At 36.6% G+C, this 19326-nt stretch overlaps 1 protein-coding gene across 2 annotated transcripts in view; it reads left to right on the forward strand.

Moving 5' to 3' along the window:
• MCM6 (minichromosome maintenance complex component 6) overlaps positions 1 to 19066 on the forward strand; it is a 45076-nt gene extending 26010 nt beyond the window's left edge. Inside the window, exons 12-17 of one of the 2 annotated variants that reach the window (XM_029225986.1) lie at positions 1284 to 1412; positions 3135 to 3296; positions 11843 to 11978; positions 12459 to 12614; positions 14829 to 14968; positions 18320 to 19066. In XM_029225986.1, coding sequence (XP_029081819.1) covers positions 1284 to 1412; positions 3135 to 3296; positions 11843 to 11978; positions 12459 to 12614; positions 14829 to 14968; positions 18320 to 18436 — 840 coding nt within the window. In that variant the 3' untranslated portion in view covers positions 18437 to 19066. The remainder of the gene's footprint in view (positions 1 to 1283; positions 1413 to 3134; positions 3297 to 11842; positions 11979 to 12458; positions 12615 to 14828; positions 14969 to 18319) is intronic. The other variant, XM_029225987.1, reaches the window with a different exon arrangement.
• Positions 19067 to 19326: the final 260 nt, after the last annotated feature.

A 19326-nucleotide genomic window follows, 5' to 3' on the forward strand; every position in this document is an offset into this window, starting at 1 on the left:
CCACGAGCCACAACTAGTGAGCCCGTGTGCCACAACTACTGAGGCCCGCACACCTAAAGCCCATGGTCCACAACAAAAGAAGCCACCTCAATGAAGAGTAGCCCCCTCTCGCTGCAACTAGAGAAAGCCTGCGCGCAGCAAAAAAGACCCAATGCAGCCATAAATAAAGAAAGAAAGAAAATTTTTTTTTAAAAAACTGCAGATTTACTTACATTCTAACATGTCAGTATTAGAGTTATTTATACTTAGACTTAAATATTTAACAACATTGCACATCTCAGATGTGCACAGAAGTACAACATGACCTTCTGTAGAAGGTCATGTTGTACTGTACTTTTAATTGCTGAGCATGGAGGTCCTACAGTACATTAGGTACAATGCATACCTCTTGCTTACGGCAAAATTTTAAATTCATCTAGATAAAATTTGCCTTCCGTTAATGTGAATGTTTAGAGGGTTTTCGTTTTTTATATTTGGGTTTGGTTCTTTTCCTTCACAAATCTATATAAATGTTTAACCCAGTCCCCTCCCCCCCATTGTTGGACATTGTCTGATTTTCATATATTTCTGTCTATATATAATTTACTAAATTAGTTTTTTAATTACAAATAATTTCAAACTTACAGAAAAGTTGCAGGAAATATAATAGTGCATATAATACTCATATACCCTTTATTCAGTTCACAGTAACTTTTTGCCCCATTTCCTTTACCGTTTGCTGTGTATCTCTACTTTTTTTTTTTCTGTACTATTTGAGAGTATTGCATATTTTTAGTGTGACTTTATTTTTTTCAATGTTAATAACGGTTCTGTGATGATCATCATTCGTATGTTCATAAGCGGCAACGTAATGTAGAGGATGGACTCTGAAACTAGACTCTTCAAATCCTTGCTCTATTACTAACTGTGTGGACAAGTTACTTAATCTTTCCAGGCCTCAATTTATTCATCTGTAAAATGGGGGTAATAATTATCTACCTAATAAATTTTTTGTGAGGGTTGCATGAATTAATGCTTCTAGACACACTTAGGGCCCTTATTTCTGCCATATTAAAGTCAGTAAATTCCTTCAGGAATAGTCTTAGAGTAGGGCAAACGTATACATTTAAACTTTTGATTTTGGATGTGGTACTAAATTTTCGTCAGAAACTTGAACCCATTAATACATCTTATGGTGGCATATTAGAGCTTGTTGTTAGCTATAAAAAATTTCTTAATGCCTGGGATAGTCTGGAGTGGATATTACTATAACTGATTAAAATGACTTTCTTATTTTGAATTAGGTTACAGACTATGCTATCGCCAGGCGAATAGTAGACTTGCATTCAAGAATTGAAGAATCAATTGATCGTGTGTATTCCCTTGATGATATCAGGAGGTATCTTCTTTTTGCAAGACAGTTTAAGCCCAAGGTAACCTGCCCTTTTGTACTGTAATTGGGCATAATAAGTATATGAAAGTGGCATTTAAACGAAAGCGTTGTATGGAAATTAACTGAACCTGACTTGTTTGGGTGTTTTTTTAAGGTCATTTTGTTGGTTAGTTGGTTGGTTTCATTTTAGTTTGGGTTTTCTGGTTTGTTTTTGGTTTTTTTGAGAACAGTTTGTTTCCTCAGAGAGACTTGAGAAAGGGAATTTTTTAAAAGTCTGAAAAATTCCATTTCTTTAACTTTTTAGGTATAATAAAAAGATTTTTATGGGTGAACAGTTTTAAATAACCAAATAAAGTAGGATATCCTTTTATTTCAACCATTATTCCTAACAATCTTAAAACTGCATGTGCTTAAATCAGTAGTCTACTGAATGCTCTCAAATCTATCTCTGAGGAAAGCTTGTATTCCTCTAGGTTATTGTAATGAACGTGAGTAACTTTTACAATACAGGATCCAGGGTGCTCACTTGGGCATTTATTTTTAAGATAAACCTCCATAATGCATATTTTTTTGACATTTTCCTAAAGTAGAGTACAAAAAAAATTGTTTGATTCTGGTTGAGGTTTTTACACTCTTTCTGGCTTGACTTTTGGGAGTTATGCTTAGATTTTAATTATCTATCACCTTCACTTAATATTGGGATTGACTCTCACTATCCCAAGGGAAGGGTAAAGCACTTTTGTTTGCAGAGGCATTTGTTCTCCATGACTACGCTGGTCCCTCTTGACTTTGGCATGCTTCCTTAATATGCTTAGTTCCTTGCTCTGAAAAACAGTATTCTTTAGTATGCCTCATTTTGTTGTTATTATTTAACTAATAATAAGGTATATATACAGTAAGGGATATGTTCCAAGACCCCCAGCGGATGCCAGAAACCACAAATAGTACGAAGCCCTATACGTACGATGTTTTTTCCTATACGTACATACCTGTGATAAAGTTCAGTTTATAAGTTAGGCACAATAAGAGAATATCTGAATTGCCAGCATTACTACTCTTGCACTTTGAGGCCATTATTAGGTAAAATAAGGGTTACTTGAACACAAGCACCATGTTACCCTAACAGTTGATCTGATAACCAAAATGGCTACTAAGTGACTAATAAGCAGGTAACATATACAGTGTGGATACACTGGATAAAGGGATGATTCTTGTCCCAGATGGGACATTGGACAGCGTAAAATTTCATCACACTTCTCAGAATGGTGCACAATTTAAAACTTATAAATTGTTTATCTCTGGGTTTTTCTGTTTAATATTTTCAGACTTCAGGTGACCACAGGTAACTGAAACCACAGAACGTGAAGCCACTGATAGGGGGCAGTATTATATATATTGACTTTTCTTTTTCCCAAAGACTGCATAAGTTAATTAACTGAGCCTCAAGAATAGCCTGAGCAGTAATTTGTTTAATGAGCTTTGGCATGTTGGGTATAAAAGTATACCTTGTTTAGAAATGGTCATTTGCTTAAATACTAACTCTACTGTCTTCCTATTCATAAAATTAGTACATGGAATTCATAGTCCTCCTTTGTATTCGTTTCTTTTGAAAGGCATTTCAGTATTAATTTCTTGTCATTGGTTTCAAAGTTTTGACCTTAGTTCCCCCAGAGTATCTTCACCTGGGAGGCTCTTAAACTTAATGTTTAAAGGTGCTCCCATTAAGTAGAAATGCTCTGACTTCACTGGTATTCTGGAACAGATTTCTAAAGAGTCGGAGGACTTCATTGTGGAACAGTATAAACGCCTCCGCCAGAGGGATGGTTCTGGAGTAACCAAGTCTTCATGGAGGATTACAGTGCGACAGCTTGAGAGCATGATCCGTCTCTCTGAAGCAATGGCTCGGATGCACTGCTGTGATGAGGTATCAAAGTCACTCTAACATAATGGGAAAGAGAAATTGATTTGTTGGCTTACAAGCTGTTTTTATGTTTGGTATAGGACATACTAGCATTAGCTGCAGATTTATTTTTATATGACTATTGAGTGCTCATAGGATACGTGACCCCTGACCCTGGGGTTTTCCCCTTGAAGAATGTTGCTGTCAACCATTTATTGAATGTAGCAGTTAGATTAATGATAATGAGATAATCATGACATAGATTATAGAGTACATACATATAGAGGTGAGTTCAAGATTAATGCCATTCATTCAAGGAAAATTTGTTTAAATCCTACAATGTGCTAGGTCTGTGGGCAGGGGATACGGATATGATAATGTAGCCTCCAGTCTCCTAATAAGGGAATTCTCCTTTGTATAACATGTGTATATTAAATTGTTCTTTGAGCCCTGGGTTCTACAGGTACATGTCAGTGGGTATTTAGGGCGTAAATGGGGGGCAGAGTGGAAGGATGCCCTCATCTCTGCTTCAAGCAAACAAGCCCTGCTTTTATCTAGCTTTATATTTTAGACAGTGTACGATTTTGTTTGAGGAAGGAGTTTGGCTATTTTTCTTAATAGTATGATTGAGGTATAATTCACATAGAGAAAAATGTACAGCTTTGACTTTTTACATACACCCTTGTGGCCACTCAGCTCGTAACATAGAAGGTTTACATCATCCTAAAAAGTTCCCTTGCACCCTTCCTTCCCCAGAAGTAACCACTGTTCTTACTTCATTCACCATTTCTATCTCATAGATTTCATTTTTTGGCTTTTTTCCTTTTGTCTAATTTTTCAAATTCTCTGATGTGGTGCTTTACTGTTTACAAAATACTTTCACACTGTCTTACTTGTTATTCTTTGATTCTCCTGACATTTAGTGGACATCTTTGTAAGTTAGGAGATGAATAAAAGAGCCCCTGTCTTCCATTGCTGATAGTTTGGTGGGAGCAAGACATATGTTTAATTAAGCATGTGAAATATGAGAGAGGATATTAGATAGAGTGTCATCAGCAAAGAGTACAGAGATCAATGAATTATTTCATAACAAAGGTGGAGGGTTTGGGGAGATGCCAACATTTAAACTGGATCACTGAAGAGTGTATAGAATTTTGGTAGGCATTTTTAGAGTGAAGGTGGAAAGTTTAGAGTGAAGGGTATTGGGAGGAATATAGTGGAATCTGTAGAGAAAGAATAGGCCATGATGGAGGGGAATTCTTAAAAACCATACTAACATTTGTACCTTTTTTCTTCATTGTAATGTTTCTTAAAATGAATTTCATAGAACTGATGTGTCTTGGAGAATTTCTAACAGATTTTTCTTTCCTTTTTTTGGTTTTTCAGTAGGTAGTAAATGCATATGATATAAAATAAATATACATATATATGCATATATATATACACAGATGCAGTTCCTGAATAAAATCGAGTGTTTTTGCATATATTTAAGAGCCATTTCTACTTCCTTTTATGATCATATTCTTTGTTCACTTTTTACTTTGTTTTACTAGAAAGGCCTCCCCCACTCTAAGATTATAAAAGAATTTTCTCAGGATTTCCTCAAGCATTTAGATGGTTTCATTGTTTGTATTTAAATCATTCAAACATTTGGTATTTATCCTTCTGTAAGATGTGAGGTGTAAATCAGTTGATTCTTTTTCAGCTAGATTCCTAGTTGTTCCAACACCACTTACTGAACAATCCATCTTTTCCACACTGGTTTGGTATGCTTTTATTATATATTAAATTCTTGTGTTTGTTAGGATCTCTTCCTGAATTCTGTTCCTGTGCTGTCTTAGCCTCCTCTTGCATTAGTACCACAATATTTTAAATGTTCTCTTTTGTTCCACTGCATTGTTGTACTTTTGTTCCAATGCATGTTCCACTGCATTGTTCTCTTTTGGCTGTTGTGAACTTAATAGCCAGCTGGCTTTGTTTTGTTTTGGTTTTTATTGATGATTGATATTCACTGTTTGAGGAAAGCATCCTAGGAACTTGTTTGGAAAACCCAGGAATTTTTGAACAAAGCACTAACCATTCTGTCTCTAGACTGCTGTTCTAATCTACAGATTCTGAACTTGAGCTACAACATTTCCAGCCTCCAGCCACCTCTGCTCACTTCAGACTGGCCCACATAATCCTGATTGGCAAGAACCAATTCCTTAATACCTATCCTATTGCTCCTGAATTCAGTGGTTTTTGTATACTGACAGACTCCTTGGTTTGTCTGAAGTCAAGGGGAGATTCTGTTGGCTTTCAAGGACCTCTCTGTTCAGCCCTGAAATGGGTTTTTCCTCCAGTTGCATGGCTTTTCCCTGTACTTGTGCTACTAAATGTATAAAGGTATATAATTATACCACCCCCTAGATTTTCCCTAATTGTTGAATATATTGTGAAATATGAAATACATTCACCCTTAAAGCTATCTGTCCATTTATCTTTATTTCAAAAATCTGAACATAGGGCCAGCATATACTTGAGCTCAGTATTTGAGGTGAAATTTAAATATGAATAAAATAAAAATAGTATACCCCCCAAAAAATTATTGATATTGAGAACATGTTAAATTTATATGTTAATATGGAGAATTGACTTCTCTATGATGATTTTTTCTGTCTAAGAAAGCGTAATAGCGGTTAGAATCTAGATTATGCCACTATAAAAATCTCAGCTGTTTAAAACAGAAACAATTACATTTTTTTGCTCATGCTTCATGTTCATTTATGTTACCCAGAGGCTCTGCGCTTCACATCACTCAGAAATTCAGGCTGATGTAAAGGTTCTTTCTTGACATACACTTCCATGATCACAGAAGACAGAAAAGACAAGGTGAATCATATGCCATTCCTTAACCTTCTATCTAGAAATGACATGACACTGCTGGTCACATTTCATTGGTCAGAGGAATTAACACGGCCATGCCTAAGTTCAAGAGGTTAAAGCAGTGCCTTCCTTTCAGGTGTCTAGAATGAGAAAAGCAAACATTCGTTAACAGTTCTGAGTACCAGAGACCTCATTATCTTTCCACTTATGTCTTTTTTTTTTTTTAACATCTTTATTGGGGTACAGTTGCTTCACAATGGTGTGTTAGTTTCCGCTTCACAACAAAGTGAATCAGCCATACATATACACGTGTCCCCATATCTCTTCCCTCCTGCGTCCCCCTCCCTCCCACCCTCCCTATCCCACCCCTCCAGGCGGTCAGAAAGCAGGGAGCTGATCTCCCTGTGCTATGCGGCTGCTTCCCACTAGCTATCTACCTTACGTTTGGTAGTGTATATATGTCCATGCCTCTCTCTTGCTTTGTCACAGCTCACCCTTCCCCCTCCCCATATCCTCAAGTCCATTCTCCAGTAGGTCTGTGTCTTTATTCCTGTCTTACCCCTAGGTTCTTCATGACATTTTTTTTTCTTAAATTCCATATATATGTGTTAGCATACGGTATTTGTCTTTCTCCTTCTGACTTACTTCACTCTGTATGACAGACTCTAGGTCTATCCACCTCATTACAAATAGCTCAGTTTCGTTTCTTTTTATGGCTGAGTAATATTCCATTGTATATATGTGCCACATCTTTATCCATTCATCCGATGATGGGCACTTAGGTTGTTTCCATCTCTGGGCTATTGTAAATAGAGCTGCAATGAAAATTTTGGTACGTGACTCTTTTTGAATTATGGTTTTCTCAGGGTATATGCCCAGTAGTGGGATTGCTGGGTCATATGGTAGTTCTATTTGTAGTTTTTTAAGGAACCTTCATACTGTTCTCCATAGTGGCTGTACTAGTTCACATTCCCACCAGCAGTGCAGGAGTGTTCCCTTTTCTTCACACCCTCTCCAGCATTTATTGTTTCTAGATTTTTCCACATATGTCTTTTGTTTCACTCAATAGGTTTTAAAGTTCATATGATTTTTGCATGTTTCTTGTTGAATTTATTTCTTGATATTTTGTTATTTTTGTGGGTATTGAAGGTAGACTTTTTTTCATTTTATATTTTAACTGGTTGTTGCTTGTATATATGAACTATTGATTTCTGTATGCTAGTTTTGTATCATACTGATACCTTTTGTTTGTAGTAGTTTTTCAGTTGAGTCTGTTGATTTTCCAGATTTTTGTTCTTATTTGCAAATGATAAATGGCATATGTTTTTCTTTCTATTCTTATTGAAAAATAAACAATCTTTTCCCATATTCTCCACTAATTTACTTTTGCTGTTGTAATACAATGTCTAATAATTATGACATTGGACATTTTTTTCTTGTTCCTAATTGGCTCTGTGGCTGAGATACGATGTGTTTTTATCAATAGGAACTATACATTTATTATTATGTCTTGAATATTTTTATCAAGAAGATTTTTTTTTTTGGCCAGTTGTCTTTTTAGTGTGTATAGAGTTAATCATGATTTTTTTTTTCTCCTGGATCTATTAAAATGAAAAATAAATTAATAGACTTGCTAATGTCAAGCCTTCCTGGAATAAATCCCGCTTTTTTAATGCATTTGGCTTCTGTTTGCTGTTATTTAGAATTTTTAAAGCAGTACTCATAAAAAACATTGATTCCATTTGTTTTTGCAGTCTGTTTTATTATCGTGGTTATTTCATTTACATTTTTGAAAGTTTTTCCCTTTTTTCTCTATTCTAGAATGGTTTTCTATCGCATTAAAATTATCTGCTGTTTTACTGATATGAATTCTCAAGTAAAACTCTCTGGGTCTAGTGTATACAATTTGGGTGCATGGTTCTTAATTTCTGCCATGGAAGTCAGTCTTGTTTAGATTTTCTATCTCTTCTTGGGTCAGTTTTGGTAAGCTACATTTTCCTAGAAAAGTATCCACTACCAAGAGTTGTTTCAGAGTTTAATAATATCCAGTTAGAGTGTGTTTTTTTGGTTGCTTGTTTTAATTTTACTGCATTGTGATTAGAAAATGATGTCTATGTTTCTCATTTAGTTTTTTGGTATTTTGGAATTTGGTTTTTTGGATGCTTTGTAGCCCAGAGCCCATTTCCATAAGTGTTCCATGAGCACTTCAATGGAAGACCTAGTCTCTGTTTACAGTGTATATAATTTTATATATCTGTGAAGGGGGAGGTTACCTTATTAGGTTACATAGGTCTTCTATTTTTTTTGTGGGGTTTTTTGGTCTACTGTATCTTCTCTAGATTGAAAGTTAAAAGTCTCCTATGGGGACTTCACTGGTGGTGCAGAGGTTGAGAATCCGCCTGCCAATGCGCACGGGACAAGGGTTCAAGCCCTGGTCTGGGAAGATCCCACATGCTGTGGAACAACTAAGCCCGTGAGCTACAGCTACTGAGCCTGCGCTCTAGAGCCCGTGAGCCACAACTACTGAAGCCCATGTGCCTAGAGGCCATGCTCTGCAACAAGAGAAGCCACCGCAAGGAGAAGCCTGGGCGCCGCAATGAAGAGTAGCCCCCATTCGCTGCAACTAGAGCCTGCACACAGCAACGAAGACCCAATGCAGCCAAAAATTAATTAATTAATTAAAAGAAAAGTCTCCTATGAATAGGTTTTATTTCTCTACCAACATAGTTATTGTCTCTTTGTATTTATCCTTTTTTCTCCTATAAATTCTATTTTACTGATATTGTTGTTCTCTTAACTGGTACATATATTTTCATGAGATTTGTACCCTCTAACTTTGTCTCATTTATGCCTTTTGGCCTGAACTCCACCTTGCTTTCTTTGTTAGGTATACCTTTGCCTAACTTTTTACTATTTTTCGGCATTTCTGAGTAAGTTTAAGTGTGTCTTATATACATAAACAGCATAGAGTTGGATTTTGTTTTGTGACGCAAAGAAATTTTTTTTAGCATGTAAGTTAAACCCATTTACATTTATTGGTGTGAGAGATAGGTTTATTTGGGTTTTTGGTTTTGTTTTTGTTTTCTTTTTATAGTTGACATGATTTTTCATTTTGTGGTCACTTTGCTTTTGCTTGTATGTGTAGTTCTGAGATTCAGAAAGTTATTTTAGTGGTTACTTTTATTATTATAACTTTATATTGTACCCTTAGTTCTCTATTGGTTCTCTACTATGAAGTGATAAAATTAGCATGTTTCATCTTCTTTCTTCTTCCCTTCCCTCCCAACCACCTGATTTTAGTAAATAATATTTTACTGTTTACCTTTGCACAGTCAGATATGCTTATCCATGGCTTGATTTATCATCTGTTACAGGTGAGAGGCAATCAGCAAAATTTTTTTTTAATTGGGGTATAGTTGTTTTACAATGTTGTGTTAGTTTCTACTGTACAGCAAAGTGGAGTTCCCTGTGCTATACAGCAGGTTCTCATTAGTTATCTATTTTATACATATTAGTGTATATATATGTCAATTGCAATCTCCCAATTCATCCCACCTCCCCTTTCCCTCCTTGGTGTCCATACGTTTGTTCTCTATGTCTTTCTGCCTTGCAAAAAGTTTGATCTGTACAATTTTTCTAGATTCCACGTATATGTGTTGATATATGACATTTGTTTTTCTCTTTCTGACTTACTTCATTTTGTATGACAGTCTCTAGGTCCATCCACGCCTCTACAAATGACCCAATTTCTGTCCTTTTTATGGCTGAGTAATATTCCATTGTATATATGTACCACATCTTCTTTAACCATTCATCTGTCAATAGGCATTTAGGTTGCTTCCATGACCTGGCTATTGTAAATAGTGCTGCAATGAATAATGGGGTGCATATGTCTTTTTGAATTAATGGTTTTCTCTGGGTATATGCCTAGTAGTGGAATTGCTGGGTCATATGGTAATTCTATTTTTAGTTTTTTTAATGAACCTCCATACCATTCTCCACAGTGGCTGTATCAATTTACATTCCTACCAACAGTGCAAGAGGGTTCCCTTTTCTCCATGCCCTCTCCAGCACTAATTGTAGATTTTTTGGTGATGGCCATTCTGACTGGTGTGAGGTGATACCTCATTGTAGTTTTGATTTGCATTTCTCTAGTAGTTAGTGATGTTGAGCATCTTTTCATATGCGTCTTGGCCATCTATATGTCTTTGGAGAAATGTTTATTTACGTCTTCCGCTCATTTTGGGGGCTATCAGCAAATTTACTCCCATCTCTCGGGTCTCCCTGTACCCCTCCATCTTCAGGACATATACCATTTACATTTTGTTCTGTCACTCTTAATTCCCACGTTTGTTTAAGTCTTAGTTTTGTAGCTAAATATGTGCAAGCATGATCATTGGAGATAAATTTGTTACGATTTCTAACTTATCACTTCGCTGATTGAAAATTGGCCTTTTTTCAAGGGTTTGATGAAAAAGATGAGTTCATGGGAATAATATTCCCTGAGTGTTCAACAGGGTTATTTGTAGTCTTTACCTGAATGACATCCAACCTCTGGCTCATATTTTCTTTTCTTATAAAATTTTCTATTGTATCCTGACATCACTTGTTCTTTTGGAAAATCTGAGGCCAGCCCTTGATTATTAATTTTTCCTCCATAAGTAGTTTGATATTTTTCTCTTTCCAAAGTATTCTTTCTTATTTTTGTAGACCAGTAAGTTTACTAGGATATGTCTTGATATTGACTGTTCTCAAATGGCTTAAAGTTTCATTGCAGGTGGTAATGTATTTAAAGAAAAAAAAAAAAGGCTGCTCTGCTGGGTTTATCTATTGTTGTAGGGCTCAGCTCGTTAGGAAGGGAGTAGATTTAGAGAGACTGTTGATTATTCATACAAGGACTTAAAGGAGTCTCCCCCTGCCCCCAAATAGACTTGTAATTTTTCTTCTAAGTAGGCTTTTTTTTTTGAGGCAAAACATACGTACAGAGAGTGCACAAATCACAAGTGTACAGTTCTGTTAACTTTCAATGAACATATCTATGTAATCTATACCCAGATCAGGAAGTTGAACATTCCTTACTAGCATCTCTAAGAGCTACCCTTTCAGTTTGTTTACAGTCACTGCTACTGTTCTCTGAGGATAACCTTTTTTTTTTTTTTCTTTATGGTTATATAGTATTCTAACCATACTTTTCCTGATGGTTAGTTAGGTTGTTTTCAACCTTTTTTCCCCTCCCAGTTGTGGTTAAATACACATAACTATCAGTGAATGTATCACAGTGATTGGCTCATTCTTCTATTAATGGACATTTGGATAGTTCCAATTTGGGTTCTTTTGGGATGTGCAGGTCTTTTAGTTCATCTGATGTATTTATACGTACATTTCTGTTTGGTGTGTACCTAGGAGTGGAATCATTGGGTCATAGATTGTAGATGTGTGCAGTTTAGTAAAGCCTGAAAATCAGTTTTCCATAATGGTTGTAACAATTTATATTCCCAACAGCAGTGAATGAAAGTTGTCTACATTCTCAATATTGTCGGTCCTTTTAACCATTCTGGTGAATTTATGGTGTTCTCTCATATTTTATGTTGTGTAGAGGGAGAATGTGAGAAAACCAAAATGCCACTGTAATTTCATATGGAGAAAGTCTGTTTGTTATATCAAAAAGACTGGCTTACTGATTTACTTCATCTTGATTGGCTTAGGTCCAGCCTAAACATGTGAAGGAAGCTTTCAGGTTACTGAATAAATCAATCATCCGTGTAGAAACACCTGATGTCAATCTAGATCAAGATGAAGATGCCCAGATGGAGGTAGATGAGGGCCCAGATGGCATCCATGGTGAGGTGTCTGTTCATGACTGTTCTAGAGTTAGGGACCAAAATGTTCTCTGAGATGTCATGGTAAAAATGCACTTACTGATGGTTGTGAAGTCTATTAGCAAAAGGGGAAAAAATGGATATTGAATTTTATTAACTGTTTCTAAGTTAAAATATAATTAGTTAATATAAAATATATATGCTTGAAAGACTGAGAGAAAAAACACCAAAATGGAGATAGTGGACTTAATATTGCAAATGCACTTTCAGATTATGAAATCCTTTTATCTCCCAATCTTCCCATCCCTTCCAAATGGGTTTTTGTCTTCACTGGTAGCATTTATAAACTTTCTAATTTATTTGTACAATTACTAAATACTGAGTATAACTATATGGTTGTTTAAAAATTAGTATTAAAATATAAGTAGTATATTTATAAACATTTAATAGGGGAGTATTGGAGGCACAGAAAGAAGATTCAAACAGTTAATATTTCACTTAGGTCATGCTGATATCCCTGCTCCTGTGAATGGAATTAATGGCCACAGTGAAGACATGAACCAAGATGCTGTTCCGAAAGCCTCCTTAAGGCTGGGCTTCTCCGAATACTGCCGAATCTCTAACCTTATTGTGCTTCACCTCAGAAAGATGGAAGAAGGTGAGGCCATACTTAGTGCTGCTCACATGCTGAGTCACTTACATAAGCTGTATTCACATAAACAACTTTTTTTTTTTGTCTAACTTTTTTTTTTTAACATCTTTATTGGAGTATAATTGCTTTACAGTGGTGTGTTAGTTTCTGCTTTATGACGAAGTGAATCAGCTAACAACTTCTAATTGCTAAAGATTGCGTTATTTTGTCAGAAGAGATGAGAAACTGTTAGGCAAGCTCACTTTGGCAAACAAAATCTACTAGGGAGTGTCAGCATATCTACCAGCCCAGACATTTCCCCACAAGTTCATTGTCAAAGGTTTATTACTCATTCTTATTAATGTCCTTGGCCTATTTTAATATTTGTGAAGCTGAATTTGGGATCTGATAATGTATAAAGACGCACTTAACAAATGTTTTTACAGATGCAAAGTCACTTTTCCTTACAATGGGTTTGTTTAAAATGGATGGACTCCTAGAGTATTTATATTTTATAGACAAGTAATTGAAACTCAAAAGGCTATTAGCACAAGTACATTCCAGACTAGAAATGAAGTAAAATCCTCATTTCTCTGTAGGTAAAGTGTGATACCTGAACATTACTACCCTTCCTATTCTTAACTGCTTTACCATGCTATCCAGGTTTTCTCAACCTGTAATTAGCCACAAGGCAGAAGGAAAAGTGATTAAATCAAGGGGTTGAACTTAAACTTCAATTTGGTGATTAACCATCAAAAAATTCTTATTTGACTGTCAGTATGCTGGCTTCCAGGCATATTCTCATCAGAGTGTCCTAACTGCGACGGAGGAAGAGACCACCAGAGATTGTCTTAGCTTACTAAAAGATTTAAGCCCTTTAGCTTCTGCCCTCATTCCCCTGGGAACTGTGGACCAGTGGGAAGGAGGAAAGAAGGCAGTTAAGAGGCCACTAGGACAGAGAGGTTTTAGTTCCAGTCCCTTCTCACATAAAAAGATTTGGGAGCAAACATTCCTGTGTTCACGTTGTACTTCATTATTCTTTCTCTCTCTCATGCAACTAAGTTTTAAACATGGCCAACCATCAATGGAGCAAAGATACGATTAGCAGCCACACAGTGCATTCCACAGATAAATTCTAGGTCTTCCTCCTTTCCCTAAAAAAAGGAAAAAGACGCTATTCACCCAGCCAGGAAAGTTATTAATTCGCAGTCTTCAGATAGACAGCTGTTTTCTAACGAAGCTTTATTTTTTTTAAAGTTCATTTATTTATTTAGGCTGCTCTGGGTCTTCGTTGCCGCTCGCAGGCTTCTCTGGTTGCAGCACATGGGCTCTAGGGCACGTGGGTTCGTTGCAGTATGTGGGATCTTTGTTCCCCAACCAGGGATGGAACCCAGTCCCCCTGCATTGGGAGTGCAGAGTCTTAACCACTGGACCACAAGGGAAGTCCCCTGGCAAAACTTTAAACTGTAAACCAAGGAGATTACTTACTCAAAAGCATTTGGACAAACCACTGAAATTTCAGTACAACCATAATAAAACTTTTCAGAGACATCAGTAAAGCTAAAATTTTCCTATTTTGATTTTGTATTTTATTAGCAATTTCTAAAATCAAGACAAATGAAGTTTTCTTTTAGTATACTTTATATCTGTGATAGTTTAAAATATTGCCAGGTTCCAACTTTTCTTGTGAATTTAGAGTTCTGGACTCTAAAGGGCAGGTAGTTCAGTCAATAAGGATAGACCTTGCTGGAATAAATTGGTAATTTTTTATTTTTGAGTGAACACCTATGGATTTCACTCCTTGGTTGACCTCAATTCCATAAAGTGTTCCCCTTTCCAAAGAGGAATAGTTGTATTTAAGCAGTTTTGCTTGCTGTGACTTCATTCCTAATTTATGCTTTCAACTGCTGTTGACAGATTATCATAGGTGGTGAAGCATGAGAAGGTGAAGGAAACACCTTCATACTTTGAAATCGTTACAGCTTTAAAAAACTTGTTTCTTATAATCTCTATTTTTTTAGATTTTTCTTTTCAGGATAAAGTAAGGCATACTTTAATTCAAGTAATATTTCAGGCTTATGCTGGAAGATTGCAAATCTTATTTCAGCAGATATGTTTTCTGACAGATTGAAGGTTATCTAATCTGTACATTATCTTGTGCATGCAGACTCCAAGAATTGGCAATACAGTTTGCTACAAGGATAATTTAATCCTTTTTAAATGTATTTTTTGTTGTTACAGAAGAGGATGAGTCGGCCTTAAAGAGGAGTGAGCTTGTTAATTGGTACTTGAAGGAAATCGAATCAGAAATAGATTCTGAAGAGGAGCTGATAAATAAAAAGAGAATCATAGAGAAAGTCATTTATCGACTCACCCACTATGTACGTATATAATTAAGCTTGCTGAGGTATTACAGAAGGAGTTCATGCCTCAAATCTTTGTAGGTTCATTAGATATTCATTTATTTTGAAATGTTAGGATCTAGTCAGAATTAGGAATTGTATAAAACAAGAGAGAATTATTAACAGTTAATTGACTTATTTCTTCTGCTAAAATAAGCAGAACTTAAAGCTGGTAAAGTGAATTTAGGGTCTTATTATTTGTGTGTTTTTAACCTTTGTTTTCCACTCTACCATAAACCTTTGAGCGTCCTGACCACTGTCACCTATTTTCTGCATTTTATCTTTCCTCATGTTCTTATCTCCCCCATTACCCAGCTTAAAATCTATCCCATGATCACTTTTTTCTTATACTTTCAACTTCATTCATTCTCTTTTATATTACTTGCTTGGCAAAATTCCAGATTTGGTTCAATCTAATTCATTTTCTATACCTATATCTATGCAGTTAAAAGTATCTGGAGAAAAGCATACAACCATGTGCCCACTTTTATTTTAAATTCATGACCACAAATCTCAAATGGACAATTCTTTACTGCTGTCTTATCAACGTCACAGTAGTACTAACCTCACAGTAGCACTGCCCGATGCTATTACTTTTCCCTAGGCAGTTCATTCTCCTACTCTCTTAAAGGACCATTACATACATACCTTCTCACTACTCCAATCAGTTGATTATTTTCAGTATTCAGCTTGTCAGCAGCATCTGTCAAAGTTGATCACTCCTGGGCTTCCCTGGTGGCGCAGTGGTTGAGAGTCCGCCTGCCGATGCAGGGGACATGGGTTCGTGCCCCGGTCCGGGAAGATCCCACATGCCACGGAGCGGCTGGGCCCATGAGCCGTGGCTGCTGAGGCTGTGCGTCCAGAGCCTGTGCTCTGCAACGGGAGAGGCCACAGCAGTGAGAGGCCCACGTACCGCAAAAAAAAAAAAAAAAAAAAAAAAGTTGATCACTCCTTCTAGAAATACTTTGTTCACTTGGCTTCTAAGTCACCATGTTCTCCTGGGTCTTCTCCTTCTCACTGGTTATATCCTCTTATTCTCTTTTCCTGAGTCTTTCTCTTGTCACTTTTTAAATGAAGTATTATGCTTAGTCCTCAGACCTCTTTTCTATTTATATTCATTGCCTAAGTGATCTCATTTGGTTCTATAAATTGAAAACCATTTGTGATGACTCCCGTATTTATATCTCCAGCTCTCACCTGTCCTCTAAATTGCTAATGTATGTAGCTAGCTGCCTACTTGCAAATTAATAGGCATCTCACACTTAATGTGTTCAAAACAGTTTTTCCTTGCAATGTTTCACTTACTCATTTGCTTTAAGCCAGGCACCTTAGAATTATCCTTGATTCCTTGATTTCTCTTTCCCCTCACAACTTCTCTCCTTTTATAAGCAAATCCTGTGAGCCTTGCCTTCAGTATCAGTGTTCTCTGTTTTCTTCTCACCATCGTCACATCTACCCAAGCCACCATGCCTGGACCTCCATGGGTGCCTACTAACTGTCCTCCCTTGCAGTGGCTCTCTGCCCAGCAGCCAGACAGATCTTTTAACAAATCAAATTGTTTTAGTGCCCTTCCTTCTAGCCCTTCTCTCACATTTAGAATAAAATCCAGTCTCCGTACCGTGGCCTGCAGAACCCTACACAAGCAAGCCCCTGCCCACCTCATTCACCTCTTTTCATAGCGTCTTCCCCTTGCCCATTCTGCTTAGTGACACTGGCCTTGTCACTGTTCCTTAGACACACCAAGCATGAAGGCCTTTGTACATGCCCTTTGTTTCTTTGCCCATATTCCATCCTCCATTCTGAGGTCTGCTCAAATGTTACCTTCTCAGAGAAGTTATTCTTGCCTGGCCAGTCAAAATAGCCTCCTTCTTGCTGTCACCCCCTTACCCTGCTTTGTTTCTTCATAGTGCTTATCATTGCCTGGCAGTATAGTCTTTATTTAGGTGTTTATTTTGTCTCTCTTGTTAACATGCAAGCACCATGAGGACAGGGACTTTGTTTCTTTAGCCACTGTGTCCCCAGAATCTACAGTGGTGCCTAAGTCATAGAAGGCTCAAATACTTGTTAAATGATTGAATTTTTCTGTTCAAATGGCAGAGATTGCAGTTGACTTCACAATGCTCACTATATAAATATTATAGTTGTCACATATCAGGGTTTGTCATCTGAAAAATTATTTCCCTATAGAACTAGATGAGTCTGTGGTTACAGGTGTGGGGGTGTGGGAAGAACTATTCCATTCAAAATTTAATGAATAATATGTATAAAAATAAAGCTGAACTGGGGTGGCGTTGTGCTCAGAGTTGTCTGTCTAGTTAGTGGTGGGCAATGTGTTTGCATCACGCGAGCCCTTCCCTACCTTGTGGCCCTGGGATCAGTGTAAGATAAGATGGTCCACGCAAGAAATCCACATTTGGACACATTGTGAAATTAACTGATCTAAATTGGGCTTACCTTTTTAAGTTTGACTCACTGCCTGAGCCAACTCAGTATAGAAGACTAAGGAACTTGTACTGTGCTAATCAAATGTGCTTCCTGTGAAGGTGTGTTAGTACATAGAGTGAGTGCTTGAAAGTGTCCAATCCCTCTTAGTGGAATTAGTGCTTATACTGTGGGACTTTTCCACCTTCGTAGGATCACATCACTATTTCCTGAGTTCCTCTGTATGGGCCTTCGGTAGGAGCCTTTCTCATTTGTGGACGTATTAGACTTATAGTTAACATCATGGCTTCAAATCTGTCATCAAGTTTATTTAGCCACATGGCATGTTCTGCTTTTTTTAATTAGTTAATAGGTCAGAGGGAAAATTGTTTCATGTTATTATCTTTAGATTCTACTTCTAACTAAGTTATGAATGGATGGTATATAAAAGAGTTCAGTGGCCAATAATTAAAAATTAACATAATATTAAGTGAAATTAAACACTTATCAGAGTGATAAACAGAATCATAAACATACTTATCAGAGGATTTTATACAATTGCATGATTGTAAAATTCATATGTTCTTTTTTGAAGTTATATTTATAAGTAGTTGATATATATGCTAGGGAACCGATTAAAATCACAACATCAGTCTTACTGATGTATTTCTTAATTTTTCAAAAGAAGTTTATGATATGAAAAAGTCTATATCCTAATGGGAAGGTGACTTAGCAGAAACTTGATATTGACTTTAAGATATAGTCCTTTTTCTGAGAGAGTTTCTGGGGGGAAATGAAAGAAAATGTTAGTCACAAACATTCAGAAGAAGGGTCAAGTCCAAGTCCTGTGTATCTTAGCATTCTTATAATACTGCTGGAGAACTGAGGACAAACGTTTGTGTTTCATAGGATCATGTTCTAATTGAGCTCACCCAAGCTGGATTGAAAGGCTCCACAGAAGGAAGTGAGAGCTATGAAGAAGATCCCTACTTAGTAGTTAACCCTAACTACTTGCTTGAAGATTGAGCTATTGAAAGTAACCAGAGAAACTGGCCTTCCACCTCTGGCATGGAGTCTGGGTGGAGCTCTACTAGCCAGAGAAGTGCTTCTGGGAGTGATGATTCAGGAAGATTTACTCTGAGGAAGAAGAACCAAGTTGATTGCCTCATATGTCACATTCCTTTTATACCAACGCAGGTTTTATCCCTTTGTTTAGTGTGCTTCTTGCCTAAAAAAAGTTGGATTGCAATAGTGTGTCATTTCTATAACTGAGACCTTTGTTTTCATGTGTAGGAAAAGGTCTGTTGTTTTTGTTATGTGGTGTCTTACTGGAGAAATAACATTTTTCAATTGCCAACTACTTTTTTTCACCAAAATAACTTTTTCTGCAGTTGTCTATTGGCTTTATTTCTGTTATAAATTATTGCTTCCATTTATTCATGAATATGAGTCTTTCCCTTTTTGCTTGATTCCTGGGGCAAAGGGGTGGAAATATGGCATTATGGTAAACATTTAGGTGTAGGTTCCTGTGAGGAGAGTCCTTATAAGAATTTGTTAGTGTGAAAGCTAAGAGGCCTTGGAGATGACTTTCCAAGGTTAATTCCAGTTCTCTGTTTTTTTTTAAAGACAGTTTATGAAAGTAAAAAGTTTATTATACTGTTTGCATTACTCTTTAATAACTTTTTAAACTTATATATCCTAAGAGTAAGGTCTCAGAATTATTTTCTAACTGCTTTTTTAAGGGAAATACATTTTTTTTAAAGATTTTTTTTGATGTGGACGACTTTTAAAGTCTTTATTGAATTTGTTACAGTATTGCTTCTGTTTTTTCCTTTGGTTTTTTGGCCACGAGGCATGTGGGGTCCTAGCTCCCCAACCAGGGATCAAACCCACACCCCCTGCATTGGAAGGTGAAG

This window comes from Monodon monoceros, unplaced genomic scaffold, assembly GCF_005190385.1.
Source record: "Monodon monoceros isolate NGI ecotype Baffin Bay Population unplaced genomic scaffold, NGI_Narwhal_1 Super_Scaffold_16, whole genome shotgun sequence".
Classification (NCBI taxonomy): domain Eukaryota; kingdom Metazoa; phylum Chordata; class Mammalia; order Artiodactyla; family Monodontidae; genus Monodon; species Monodon monoceros.